The sequence below is a fragment of the Pelophylax lessonae genome (genome assembly GCF_965119305.1).
Source record: "Pelophylax lessonae genome assembly, chromosome: 4".
NCBI classification, from domain to species: Eukaryota; Metazoa; Chordata; class Amphibia; order Anura; family Ranidae; genus Pelophylax; species Pelophylax lessonae.
The window spans coordinates 410,285,562-410,300,321 of NC_138771.1; the positions used below are offsets into that span (position 1 = coordinate 410,285,562).

A 14,760-nucleotide genomic window follows, 5' to 3' on the forward strand; every position below is an offset into this window, starting at 1 on the left:
GGCATTTATATATGCGCAAAAGGCACAGCCGCCCCATTGCCCACTGCCTGTTAAAGCCTAAGTACAGTCAAATTTAAAAAAGAAATCAGCACAAGGAACATACTGACATACTGGTAGCACCCTCCTAGGTGGGCTGCTAACTGGTAGATACATCTAGTTTTTCTCTTTTAGTCTCACTTTAATCAGGGAATTGTCCCTCCATTGCTTTGGGCTTTTCTGCAGTTCACAGGCTGCAGATTTGATTACTCCCTCCTACTTTCTGGATATTTCCAGAACATTGGATGGGGAAAGTCAAATAGGTTGCCTGAATATTTATTGAGCTCCAGCAAATCCCTGGGAGAGGGTGGCTGGAGAGGCTGATAATATCATGATCTCCAGGATAGCAGGGTCTTCCTGTAGAAGAGATTCCACTAGTCTTCCAACAAGAAAGTTGGATAACTCCATCCCTCGTAGGAGATACTGCTGAGACAAGTGGCTGCTCAAGGTCCCAGCTTTGGCAGAGCTGAGGGGTTCTACTTCTAAAGTTGTCTGCAACACCTTAAGATTTCACCTGATGGATCCAGTCTGGGAAGCCTCACTAGCACAGCTGCTGCCTGGCCAAGTGAATACTGACTATTCTACAAGATCCTGGTGACTGTGGAGTACTACTAAGATACCCGAGCCAAATAGTTCTTCTTCTATGGTGTCCCTACCTCTGGCTTTCCCTTAGTCCTTAGCCTCTTGTGGGGAACTGTATTTTGAAGTGTAGCAGAAAATATATCTCTGAGGAGTGTAACACAGAGAAAAGAGAGAGTCCTCTTATTAAATTATGGAGTTTGGTGTATCCAATACCCTGCACCCTCTCCCACTGTTTAGGCTTGAGCAATAAATCATTAAAAGACATTCTCCTAGACTGCTTTTTTGTGTCAGTGTGCTTTGGACTGTGCTTTGGTGGGCTGGCAGCCTCTGTAAAAGCAGAGGAGAACCTAAGTCACTATAAATTCAGTGGGCCTCTTTTTGGGGTCCGGCTACACTTACAATCAGTAGGATGTGTCCCTTGTGCTGATGTCTCTTCTGTTAGGTGAAATCCTCCCCCATCAATGCCCCCACCCCCCATCCCACCCCCACCACTGTAATATTTCAGTGCGGCAGGGGTAACAAGAATGGAGGGAGCAGTGATGGACACACATCAAGAGTGCCTGACTATGCCTGCCCTTTCCACCCAGCTCCAACACTCATAGAAGCTGTACTACAGCTATGAATAGAAAACTATCTAAACTATCTAAAAAACTATGTAAACTAAAACTAAAAATTTCTGAATGCAGAGAAGCTGGAAAGATTGGCCAATCACAACACCACTGAGACTGGCTGTCATAGTAGTCACATGATTGGCAGCCAGTCCGGTTGGCTATTAATCATTAGTGGAGACCAAGAGTTGTGCACAGTGAGCGCTGTCTCTGAACAGAGAGAGGGTAAGGGAGGGAGACAGCGCTGCCCCTCTGGTTTAGTAAGTTCCAACGAGGTTTAACTACAAAGAGAAATTAAAAATGAATACTCACAAAAGTATAATCACACATATATACTGTACAAGGGAGTCCACAGGAGAGGTTGAGCCTGTTACGGGGGCACAGTCCTAAAAGGGTGCAGCTGGATGAATGATGAGCTGCTGCAGGCACAAAGACTGGATCTCTGTGCCACTGACTGTTAATAGGGAAATTGCTCTGACAGCCTAGCAAGCATGTGTAGTGCCATTGCTTCCTCGTTCCCAGTGTCGATGGCCAATGGATTGTAATGTCCACCTGGAACTCGGGATCACAAGAAGTGTTTCGAGGGACCTTCCTCTTCCTTAGCTGACCCCAATGTAAAAAATAATTTTTTACAAATATTTTTAAACAAAACATATATAAAAAAGAATAAAAAAGAGAATATAAAAGGAATAATATAAAAAAGAATAAATGATGATTTTTATCTTTTTTTAAAGTTAGCTTTAGAAGTTCCTACTATTAGTTTAAGATGCATAAAACAGCAGTTAAAAATAATAGTTCTGTTTAGTGGAGCTATGACTCTATCAAAATCAGACCTGCACACATTAGGGTCAGAGTCCAGTGAACTGGCAATATACAAAATATAGAGAGAACATTTACACAAATTAACAGATAGGGTTATTTGAAGTAAAGCAGCCAAAGTCCTGTCTTTATCCTTTTGCTACACTGTCATAATGGTGGTGACAGCCATAGGGTTGAAAAAGCCCAGAATTTAATCAGGATCAGTCAGAGTGTTAGCAGTAAAAAATTCCAGCAAACCCCCACGCAGTCAGTAGCCCCTTCTGGAGATCAGAGCAATCTCTGGAGGGCATGGCACCTGTAACAATGAAGGTGTACAAATTAACCCCCAGCCCTAGGAGAACATACTGTGTATATATATATATATATATATATATATATATATATATATATATATATATATATATATAAAGAGAGAGAGAGAGAGAGAGAGAGAGAGAGAGAGAGCGAGAGAGAGAGAGAGAGAGAGAGAGAGAGATGGCTGGTGGTAATAAAATTTACTGTTAAAGGATCAGTCTACAATTTTAAAACATCTTATGTTTTCTGGAAACTCCAACAGCATTAGAGTTTAGGGCTCTGCCATGTCAGATGTTTAGTTTTCATTCCCTTGCTGAAAAGTCTGAAATGAAGAAAACATCCAGTAGAGAGAATGATCCCTATATTGGAATTCTAAAGATCTATATTATCTGTAAAGAAAAATTTAGAACAGGTACATTTTTGACCTTCTAATATACTTCTATCTGCAGCACCTAAGCAAGGATAATGGCACGATCATTCTGGTGAAAACAATGATAATCCTAAATCTAAAGTTATTTGGGGTACTTATCAATCTCGAGGACTCTCACAGGATATATAGTGGTGTTATGGTCTGCAATGTGGAAGACTAGGGTTAGTTAGGTATTTATTCTAACTTTTTTTATTTATAACGCAGTCCTTGCATTTTACTGCAACTTATATAAACTTTTCTGGCTTTAAACTCCCGGCTGCTGCTCTCTATGTCCACATGTCAGTAATATCTGCATTATTGGCTTTTGAGGTGCTCTCATTGGTTAGTGCTGATGAAACGGCCAGAGAGAGATCTCCAGATCTAGAAAGCTGAGGCTTTTAGTAGGTGTTAGCCTGAGATTAATATGGCTTTCAAAGTACACATACAGTATGGGAACTTTCGAACATAGATGTCTTGTGGGCTCTACACCTAAGCAATTCTGTTATTTTTAGAAGTTTACTGGTACTCCATGTACTGATGTTCCATTTACTGAAATATATCAACTGTATCAAAATAACCCCTTACCTCTAATATATACAATTTATTTTCTTATGTGTTTAAGAAGGCCTGTCAATTAACCAGAAGACATCACTCCTTTATTATCAAGCAACCTACAGAGGACCAATACATTGTGTGTACTGCATACTGAAGAAAGAGGGCTTCACTGGAATGTATCGTGGAGCTGGAGCAATGATTCTAAGAGATGTTCCTGGTTACTGTTTATACTTTATCCCCTACACGTATATCTGTGAGTGGCTGACCGTAGATCATCATAGCACCCCAAATGCTTTTTCGGTGTGGCTAGCAGGTGGCATTGCAGGTACGCATTTTCTGTATTCTTTAAAACTATATAGGCATAATTCTACTACATTATCATAAAATAGCCTATGCACTCCAGCAATTGTTTTTGATCACAACTGCTTTTCATCAGTAAATAGGAATGCAATGGCAGCATAAAGTCATAAGCAGCTCAGCAGAAACTCATAAGCCTCTCACACACAAGCTGAATCCACTTGATCGCAAGATACTTTTGCTCATCTACAAAGAGATTAACACTACAGAATGAGAAAATTACAACTCACAAATTCAGTATGTATATTCCCAATGACTGTGCAAATTGCTCTCTGAATTCTAGCAGCAATGGATTACAGAAAACTCAGATTAGGATACATTTTTGGGTTTTAGCACTACTTCAGTTTTTGGTGCATAGGAATGACTCACATTTTTCATTGATTCATATCAATGATTTATTGTTCACTGACTTGTTGCCAACAATTGCCCTTTAAATGGGAACTGAACTCAAAAAGTAAAGATTTGCTTTGTTACAGGAAACACCTAGAAATGTCAAATGTGCTTAAGCAGTAACCTGAAAATGTACTTTTTTACTTTGAATTCCTACTGAAAAAGATCAGTGCATTTCCTGGTATTTGAGGGTGCCTAGGCACTCCTGTGTCTTGAGCCTCATTACTGCATATCTGTAGTGTGAGATGGCACTGTTGTAGCTGGCTGGTAATTCAACTAGATTTAGAGTAAGCTTTGGTGATGTCACTTCTGTGCTGCTCGCTGTTCTCCTTGCTGGAGACTCACAAGGCAGATTCACCCTCTCTATTTTTGTTCTGGTAAATATCATCATGTGAAAGAAAATTGTAGAAAATCCAACAGATGAGTTTGTAAAAAAGAATACAGAGAGATCCAGTGAAAAGTGCAATAAATTAAAAACAGATCCATTTATGATAAAACGTTATCAACATACACTCACAAAACACATGTAGGAATGAGGGCATGTAATCCTTTCACATAGAGGTCACTGAACCACTTAGCCTACATTTATGTCCAGTCGATCCTAAGAAAGCCTGGCCAGGCTGCAGAGCAGACAGGGCTGCTGTAGCTGGAGGCACTGAACTATGTAAAGGAGGATTGCAGCCACTGTCAGTGAGGGACCCGTCAACCTGGACAACGTCATAAATGGCATAAACAATAACTCAACCTAGCTCCGCCGCACTGTTGGAAGATAAAGAGCTAAGTGTCGGTGCTCAGGCTGAACGTCCAAACCAAATGTTATATGAATAAAGCCGGCACACGAAAAGGCGTCTTCCGGGTAAAATTCTTTATTCCAACATGGATAGCGTTGACAACATGACAAATTCTGATGCGTTTCGTCTTTACGCCTTCCTCATAGCATTCTATGAGGAAGGCGTAAAGCCGAAATGCGTCAGAATTTGTCATGTTGTCACCGCTATCCATGTTGGAATAAAGAATTTTACTTGGAAGAAGCCTTTTCGTGTGCCGGCTTTATTCATATAACATTTGGACAACGTCATAGACCAGGGTGTGCTGGGGGGAAGAATTTGTTTCTTGGGGTATCCCCCTTTTCTCAGCCTATCCTAGGGATACCTGGGATCTTCCATCACATGTTGGTCTATAATTTCATCCAGGCTGGTAAGTGCACCCTAAATATTTTTTATAATAAATTGATCTGTTTTTAATTACTGCACTATGAGTCTTTGCTCTGGATCTCTGTTTTTTTTTTTTTTTTTTTCACAGAGCTCCCACCTTTGGTCAGCATTTGATTTGATAGATTTTTAGACTTATAGTTGATGCCTCTGCATGGTTTATCCATAGCCATTTTTTAGTCTGTTTATTTCTGATATTGTCATTTTTCACATGCAACTGGTGATTCTTCTTTATCAGGATAATTGTAAATAAATATTGAATATTGAATTTTGGTTCCTGTCTTGCCCCATATATAGGACTTAAAGGAAATCTCCTAAACCATTTTCCACTCCTATGTCACTTTTGTCAAAATTAGAAAATAAAAATGAAATTCCAGGTTGGTGGCCAAAATAGAGGAATCAAGAAAGAATTCGGAATGGTAGGCTTGTGCCTCCAGGAGGCAGAGATGCAAAGGGGCAGCTTCACTCTGTATAGTTGTTGTCTACAATTTTTTTTATCATAATAAGTAGGAATATAGGCATTTTCTATGAGCCTCTCTACAAATTCATTATATTTCAAGCTAAGTTAGAAGCAGTCAAATTCATAAATTCTCTGTGTAAAAAGGTAATCCTACCTGATAAGTGTTGCTTTGGGTGCCAAAAATGTTCTGCATATAGGTCCCAGCTATACAAAATTGGCAATGGAAGTAACTTTTATAGCAACCAGCTTAGGTTTTTACTTTTCATCAGTTTAACCATTCCGAACAATGAAAGATGATGGATGTTTTGGATTGCTGCAGTGTTATGTTTTTTTTGTCTTGCTTAATCAAAAAAAACTTGTTTGTGCACTTTTTATTTGTTATAAGAAGCTAAAAAAGAACCTATGACTAAAAACGCTACCAAAAAACGCTACCACCCACTACAACGGAGTCTGGTGAAGATGTTTTCAATATTTTCTTACAGCTAAAGATATCACAAATAAAGCAACTGAGCCCCCTATCCATTCTCTCTGACTCAAGAAAGCAAAGTCTGCATTACCAGAAGCACACCTCGGCCTTAATAACTGTATTTTTAATATTCATGTTTTTTTTTTTTTTTTTTTTTTTTTTTTATTGGCTGTAGCAGAATGTTGTAGGCAAAAGTAAATGTAAATGCACAAGCATAGAGTTATTTTTATTTTATTTTTGGTCTTAAAAGTGATGTATGCTGGAATAGAATGCTAACAACGTTCTTATTGCAATTGCTTAACCACATCATGTCTGTGGTTAACATCAAAATCAGACGAAATTCTGCATGGTTCAGTGTCTTCGGTAATAGCTATAACTAATGTGTGTCAAATCAGATAAAAAAAAAAGAAGAAAAAAAAAAAAGCTCTAACATATAAGAAAACATTTACATTAAATATCACATTAATTGAGGTGAAATAGCTAACTTTTTTTAGCATTATAAATTGCCATAAGGTAATTTTTAAATATAGCATCACTAGAGATGTTACTGTTTATAAGCAGTTATTATTCAGGATAGGTAGAGCCATGTGGCACTACTATCTTTGCTGCCTACAATGTTTACTTATACTGCTTCAAATTAACCACTTGCCTAGCGGCCCAGATCTGTCTCTCATAAATGTAAAAGCATTCATTTTTTTTGCTAGAAAATTAGTTAGAACCCCCAAACAGTATAACTGTTTTTAATCAGAGGCCCTATAGAATAAAATGGTGGATATTGCAATCTTCTATGTCACACAGTATTTGCACAGTGGTTTTACAAATGCAATTTTTTGGGGGGGAAAAAACACTTTAATTAATATTAGTGAACACAAACACATTATACTACCCATTTTTTTTTGGTAAAATAAAAAAGATGATGTTATGCCGAGTAACTAGATATCAAACATCTCATGCTTTAAAATTACGCATGCCGGTGTAATTACGGCAAACTACAGTACATTAAATTATCCATTGGTCACGCTTTACGTTTGTGGCGATACTTCATATGTGTGGTGCAATCACCGCTTACATATGTGTGTGGGGCTTATGTATGTGTTTGCACGTGTTTCATCATAGGTTTGACATCCCTGACGACGTCAAAGCTATGACGAAACGTGTTGGGTGGGACCAAACGTGAAGTCACCACGCTCTTCGGCCATTCTCGCTACTCGGTTAGATTGTTTGCTGCAGCGTTTGTATTTGGATCCTTGATATGGCTGTTTTTACAGCTAAAATGTGAGTGCACCTTTTTTTACTTTTAAATAAAATGGCTTTTATCAACAATATTACGCTTTGATCTTCTATATTCATTCTACATATCTCAGGAATGACATCCAGACTTGAATTGGAAGAGTGTCAGAGTAAATAATTCCTGTGGGTTTTTGCTACATTTGAGAAAGTCATCTCCCTAAAGTGCAATAGGCTTTTCCATTAAGTTGGAGGCCAATTGTTTCTGGTAAGCGGCCATTCCTTTTTGTTGTCTCTCTATGTTGGTGTTGCACAAAAGGATTTGGGAAGAGTGTCTCTCCTACACATGCTGGGATTTGTGGTCCTTTTCTCTCCTATGGAATTAGCTATTTATGTCACTGGAATTCTATTTATACTATTTTTCTTTTTTCTTTTTTGGACTTATATGGACTTATGTGAGTCACAGTTTTTTTATGAATTTTTTATATATACTCATTTTTATCATTTTATAGCGCTGCACTATTTGTTTATTATTGTTTAAGGATTTTTCTATTGGCCTGTGCCAGAAGCTATTGTTTTTTTTTAATCGTTGTTTGTGTCTAATTTCACATAACTAGCACAAATGTTTTTGGAATTCTTTATTTAGTACATCCAACTGGCCTCACAACTGCAGACCACGTGTAACCACACCAGCCCAGGACCTCCACATCCAGCATCTTCACCTCCAAGATCGTCTGAGACCAGCCACCCAGACAGCTGCTGCAACAATCGGTTTGCATAACCAAAGAATTTCTGCACAAACTGTCAGAAACTGTCTCAGGGAAGCTCATCTGCATGCTCGTCATCCTCACCCGACTATGGTTCATCATTATAACTGACTTGAGTGGGCAAAAGCTAACATTCAATGGCGTCTGGCACTTTGGAGAGGTGTTCTCTTCACTTATGAATCCCGGTTTTCACTGTACAGTGCAGATGGCAGATAGTGTGTATGGCGTTGTGTGGGTGAGTGGTTTGCTGATGTCCACTTTGTGGCTCGAGTGGCCCATGGTGGCTGTGGGGTTATGGTATGGGCAACGAACACAGGTGCATTTTATTTATGGCATTTTGAAAGCACAGAGATACCATGATGAGATTCTGAGGCCCATTGCTGTGTCATTCATCCACGACTATCACCTTATGTTGCAGCATGATAATGCACGGCCCCATGTTGCAAGGATCTGTACACAATTCCTGGAAGCTGAAAAAATCCCAGTTCTTGTATGGCCAGCATACTCACCAGACATGTCACCCATTGAGCATGTTTGGGATGCTCTGGATTGGCGTATACGACAGCGTGTTCCAGGTCCTGCCAATATCCAGCAACTTCGGACAGCCATTGAAGAAGAGTTGACCAACATTCCACAGGCCACAATCAACCACCTGATCAACTCTATGCGAAAGAGCTTGCACTGCATGAGGCATATGGTGATAACACCAAATACTGACTGGTTTTTGGATCCCCCCAATACAGTAAAACTGCACATTTTAGAGTGGCCTTTATTGTGGCCGGGCCAAGGCACACCTGTGCAATAATCATGCTGTCTAATCAGCATCTTGATATGTGACACCTGTGAGGTGAATGGATTGTCTCGGCAAAGGAGAAGTGCTCACTAACACAGATTTAGACAGATTTGTGAACAATATTTGAGAGAAATAAGCCTTTTGTGTACATAGAAAAAGTCTTATATCTTGGAGTTCAGCTCATGAAAAATGGGGGCAAAAACAAAAGTGTTGCGTTTATAATTTTGTTCAGTGTATATAGTTGTATATAAAATGCACTTTTTATCTTTCAAAAAGCTTTTCTCAGTGTTAAACCTTTCATCCAATTTCTAAATTACACTAGCTTTTGAAACTTACAAACACAGCAAAGGAATGGTAATGGTAAAAAGAAACACTTGTGTGTTTAACTAATTATTATTTTGTGTAATTCTTCTTTAAGGTGAAGTGGCATGTTGTGTGTCCTATGCCTACATACGTTTGCTAATAGGTGTCTCTCGTTCCCATCTCAAAAAGTTGGGAGGTATGCAGAAATACCAAAAGTAAACATATATACTGTAATAAAGTGACTGTGTATAGGACCTTATCTTGAATGAACGCAAATACTAAATGCAAAAACATGATAAATTCAAATACAAATAAAAAAAATGACCACAGAAGGTTTCATCCACAAGTACAGAGCATGTAAATGTGAAGTTTCTTCTACCCTTTGAACTTGTGATGCCACCAACAAATACCACAAACACAGTGATAGACAGAATTCTTGCTTACCGACTCCCCATGACCCCCTATTCCAGGGTAGTCATAAAGCGCTTCTTGGGTGTTAATTATGAAGCCCAGATCTTCACTTGGGATGCTGCTCAATTTACCAGGGACGCCAACAATTCAGAAACTGAGACAAAAGCCTCTCCATAGTGTAAAAATCTTTAAAAATGTTTAATAAATAAGAAAATACACTCAAAGGTGGTTAATAGTACTGCGCATATAAAAGAAAACACTTAGCAGGCATGTAAAGTTCACTTCAAGGAATGAGATGTCGTCAGCAGGAGGCTCCTCCCAATACATTTTGTCATCAAAATACATCTTCAAGGGCACAGGAAGGAAGGCCCTGTGCCCTGGAGGACGTCTTTTGATGAGTTAGGTTATAGAAGCTTCATGATATCCTTGGGCAACCAGGACCCCAGGCGCTACTCTTCTCTTTGAATGATTGCAGGAAATCGGGTGATAGAATCATCCTCAGGTAAAGTCTCTTCTGACATAGACCTTTCTTGTTATTATGTCATTATGGAGACACCTGCCCTGCAGATTGAAATAGCTAGTTAGGTGCTCTCCCGAACGGGGCGGGGGGGGGAATTAATTTCTTTCTTGTTTTTTTGGTCTTGTTTGTCTCTGGTCTGGCCCACTTAGCCTATGATATTATTGGGACAGTGGCCTGGTATAGAGTGTGGAGCCAGCTATGGTCAGTTTGGGTTTAAGTTATCTCCAACAGCATGTTCCCAACAGAGACCTAGTGGAGAGTTTAGACCGAGGCCCATAAAGGAGAGAGATGGCAAATGACACCCACCAGGCACAGAAGGTTATTGCCCTTTGGATGTGAAGTCTTCAGAACCTGGAGTTCGCCCCGAAGACCCCAGCCCTGGAGGAATGCCTTTGCTCGACATTGTACTGCATTAACACTACCTTTGCAGGTATGCCGGGCAGCTCATTACTCAGGGTAACAGAAATTTTGCAGCAGCCTGTTGGTAGCATGAACCTGTTATAGGTGGAATGGCTTCTAGCAGTGAAGGAGAGGTTGTCGGCTCTCCTTCCCCCAGTGGTCTGTCACCCAACTGGGAAAGGTATGGGAAAAAGCTGGACAGGTGGATGTGGATAGAGCTCAGCATGTCCCCCTTAAGTGCAAATAACAGATAAAGTGTACATTGTCATGTGTACCCAAGTATAGTCAAAGTGACCCTGTACAAGGTGCCTAGCATGGCCCAGAAGAACCCACCCTAGGATAGGCTTCTCATGTGACCCTTGCTTGGCACCCAGCATGGAAGAAAACATGGAGGACGTGACAAAAAACTACCACCCTACCCTTACACACATCTTCCTTTGTTTCCACCACATTGCTGTGTTTCAATTCCTTTTATCTCCCCCTGCTTCCTGCCAACCTCATTTCCTGTTCCCTGAGCATCATGAAATAATCCAACAATTTAATTAGCGTGCACATAAGGAAAGCCTAGTTTTTAAAAACAATAACTGGTCTGAAAAATGTTATTTAATAAATTTATGCTATAAAAATCACTAAAATATCCATAGAAATACACGCTTGCAATCCCATTACTGATCCGTAGTTCATTACTTATTAAATAATGCTTTTGTCATTGGGAAAACTTTTATTGATTATATTTTATATGTGAATTTGGTGTTTACTATAATGTCCCTCTTTCTCTTTTTTTTTTTTATTTTAGGAGCCATCTCTTGGGGAACTGCTACTCCTATGGATGTTGTTAAGACTCGTCTTCAAGCAGATAACTTATATAAAAAAAAATATAAAGGAGTTAAAGACTGTATTTCTCAAAGTTACCAAAATGAAGGTGTTCAGGTAAAGTACATTGGAAACAGAAACTAAATCTATAAATGTAACATTTGAAGAGTTATTTAAACATACAACTGTGACCACCCCCCCTCCCGCCCTTAATTTTCTGTGGCCACCTAGAAAATTACAGCAGACCACATGCTGAAAACTGTCAGGTTTGTGTTGGTTGCCATTCCCCAACCAATGTACTCTTGCAGCAACAGATCATTTCTAATAATGATCTATTGATTTAGGCCTTCACTGATACCCATGACTTTTGCTTCACAAATGTGCTAATACTTTTGAAGGGGTTATATTTTTGCATATAGGGTGTGGAAATGCTGAAGGATTGGATAAACCATTGGTATTATAAACCATAAATGTTTAAAAAAAAGATGTTTTCATAATTTTTATCTTCCGTTGCATCTTACTGAGTGATATTAATCACCTGCAGTCTTATTGCTGCTGTGTCTATCTACCTGCATGCACTCCAGTGATTGCTGCATTGTATTTTCATACCTCCCAACTTTTTGAGATGGGAAGGAGAGACACCTATTAGCAAAAGTATTTAGGTATGCCCCCTTAAAGGGGAATTATGCAAATAAACGATTAGTTAAACCCAAAAGTGCTTTTTTTAACACTACTATTCCTTTACACTGGCTTTTGAAATGTAGAAATGCACCAATTTAGAAATTGGATGAAAGGTTTAGCACTGGGAAACACTTTTTTTAAAGATAAAAAGTACATTTTACAACTAAATAGATCAGAGAGAATGAGGGACAAATGAGGGGGAAGGAGGGACTGAGAGACTTTGTACAAAATCAGAGACAGTCCCTCGAAATCAGGGACAATTGGGAGCTATGCATTTCTCACAGCAGGTTTTCAGTTGGTTACAATTGTGAACCAAACCTGCATAATGTGTTTTCTAGTCTTCATCAGAAGCCAATGTAGCAGGGTGACAACACTGAAATAAAGTTGTGAGATGGGGACAGAGCTCAGCCACCCTATAACAGATACCTGAATAAATACCTTCAATGTATATACAACTAAATAGATCAGAGAGAATGAGGGACAAATGAGGGGGAAGGAGGGACTGAGAGACTTTGTACAAAATCAGAGACAGTCCCTCGTAATCAGGGACAATTGGGAGCTATGTATTTCTCACAGGAGGTTTCCAGTTGGTTCCAATTGTCAACCAAACCTGCATAATGTGTTTTCTAGTCTTCATCAGAAGCCCATGTAGCAGGGTGGCAACACTGAAATACAGTTGTGAGATGGGGACAGAGCTCAGTCACCCTATAACAGATACCTGAATGAGGACCTTCAATTTATATACAACTAAATAGATCAGAGAGAATGAGGGGGACTGAGAGACATTGTACAAAATCAGAGACAGTCCCTCGAAATCAGGGACAATTGGGAGTTATGTATTTCTCACAGCAGGTTTCCAGTTGGTTACAATTGTGAACCATACCTGCATAATGTGTTTTCTAGTCTTCATCAGAAGCCCATGTACCAGAGTGGCAACACTGAAATACAATTGTGAGATGGGGACAGAGATTAGTCACCTAAAACAGATACCTGAATGAGAACCTTCAATGCAGTGTCATCTGGTTATATTTTAAGGACTAGCTTCAGTTTTGGACATCCAGAACTGTGTTAAAGAATTACCACCGAGTATTTGGGTAATCTATGCAAGAAATAGCATCATTGTGAGAAAGAAAAAGATAATAATATATATATCACATTTTTAGTCAGGGCCATGCTTTCCTGCTGAGGATGTAGCTGTTTATTTAAAAAAAAATGAACTGAAAGACACAGCAAACATTTTGGTTTTAGCACACCTAAAATGTATTTAGTTCTTTCAAACTGAGTGCTTGATTAGGATTTATATTAGAAATGTTAGTCTGGTGGTAAGGTCTCATTAATTGCAGTTGAGGCAGTTATCAACAAGGTCTTACATCTCTTACTAACAAGCAATTGCTATCTCATGTGTAGCCCCAGCTTTACTGAGGTTATTATCACTACACTATCACACTTGCAGACATGCAGGAAATACTGACAGATGATGTGATTACAGGTATTTCCTGTACAAGGAAGAAGGCCTGTTCCATCATTTCTGATATGACCTCTAACACAGTGGCCACAGTAGTACACTACACTATCCTAAAGTGTTATAAATATTTTGCAATGAGAGCTGTATAATTAGAATTTGTACATACAGTATACTGATAAGTTCTTGGTGAATATGCCAAATATGAGCTTGTAAGAACTAACTCCTATAAGAGTTACATTGTAACAAGTCATGAGAGAATACTAGTTAAATGCAATTGAATGTATTCAGTAGTACTGAATGACAATCGCATTAAAGGATGCACTAAAAATGCCTGCCTGATATCGCATTTAACCCTCCCACTGCTAGGCTGTGAAAGCTTGCTAGCACACCTTAATGTATGTGTATTTCAGTGCCCCACGATGCAAAGATTACAACCACCTGTGCTTTGTGGTGTGGTGTGTTTAAAAAGGAGCTGGATTGCAAGTAGGACATTAGACTAACCCTTATATCAGCAGCAGTAAAAGGCTTTATTTTTTTCCTTTTTTGAACTCTCTTTGAAAGTTGTATTTTTGCAGTCACAAGAAGACTGATAATTCCCTATGTGACAGAAATCCTGGGATCTTATCAAAGAAGCTTAGGGCTCTCTGGGATTCCCTGAAGTGAATAGACGACTCTAAAATTATATTTTTACTTCCAGTAAGGAACAGGTTTGCATTGTGAAGACATCAGAGATCTAAATAAAATCCCAATGCCAACTTTTCGTGCTGAATATGGAGGTCAGGGGTTTGGAGCTGAAAAACAGAGCATGAATGCGGAAGTACTCAGAAGTGAGCACTTTCAGTTTCAATAGTGGAAAAGGAGATTAGTGAAACTAAGCGAATGACCTCATTTTAGCACGGTTTCAATATTTGCTGTAATTATTATTATTATCATAATTATTAAATAGGATTTATATAGCGTGACAGTTTACGCAGCGCTTTACAATTTGAGGGTAGACAGTAGAAATGGCCTTGCGGTTCGCCCGGCGGTCGGTTCGGGGCAAATTTTGCTTCTTTGCTACCCGCCAAATTTGCGAACACATGGCGTTGTTCGCGGCGGCCATATTAGTTTACATTGGGGAGAACTTTGACCCATGACACAGGCGTCAGGTGGAACAGGACAGCCAATTAAAACATTTCAGCACATGGACATGCC

General features: G+C 39.2%; 1 protein-coding gene across 1 annotated transcript in view; it reads left to right on the forward strand.

Moving 5' to 3' along the window:
• Positions 1-14,760, forward strand: part of SLC25A48 (solute carrier family 25 member 48) — a 98,530-nt gene that overhangs the window by 68,770 nt on the left and 15,000 nt on the right. Inside the window, exons 5-6 of the mRNA XM_082252705.1 lie at positions 3,371-3,628; positions 11,404-11,537. Of these exons, the coding sequence (XP_082108831.1) occupies positions 3,371-3,628; positions 11,404-11,537 (392 nt within the window). The remainder of the gene's footprint in view (positions 1-3,370; positions 3,629-11,403; positions 11,538-14,760) is intronic.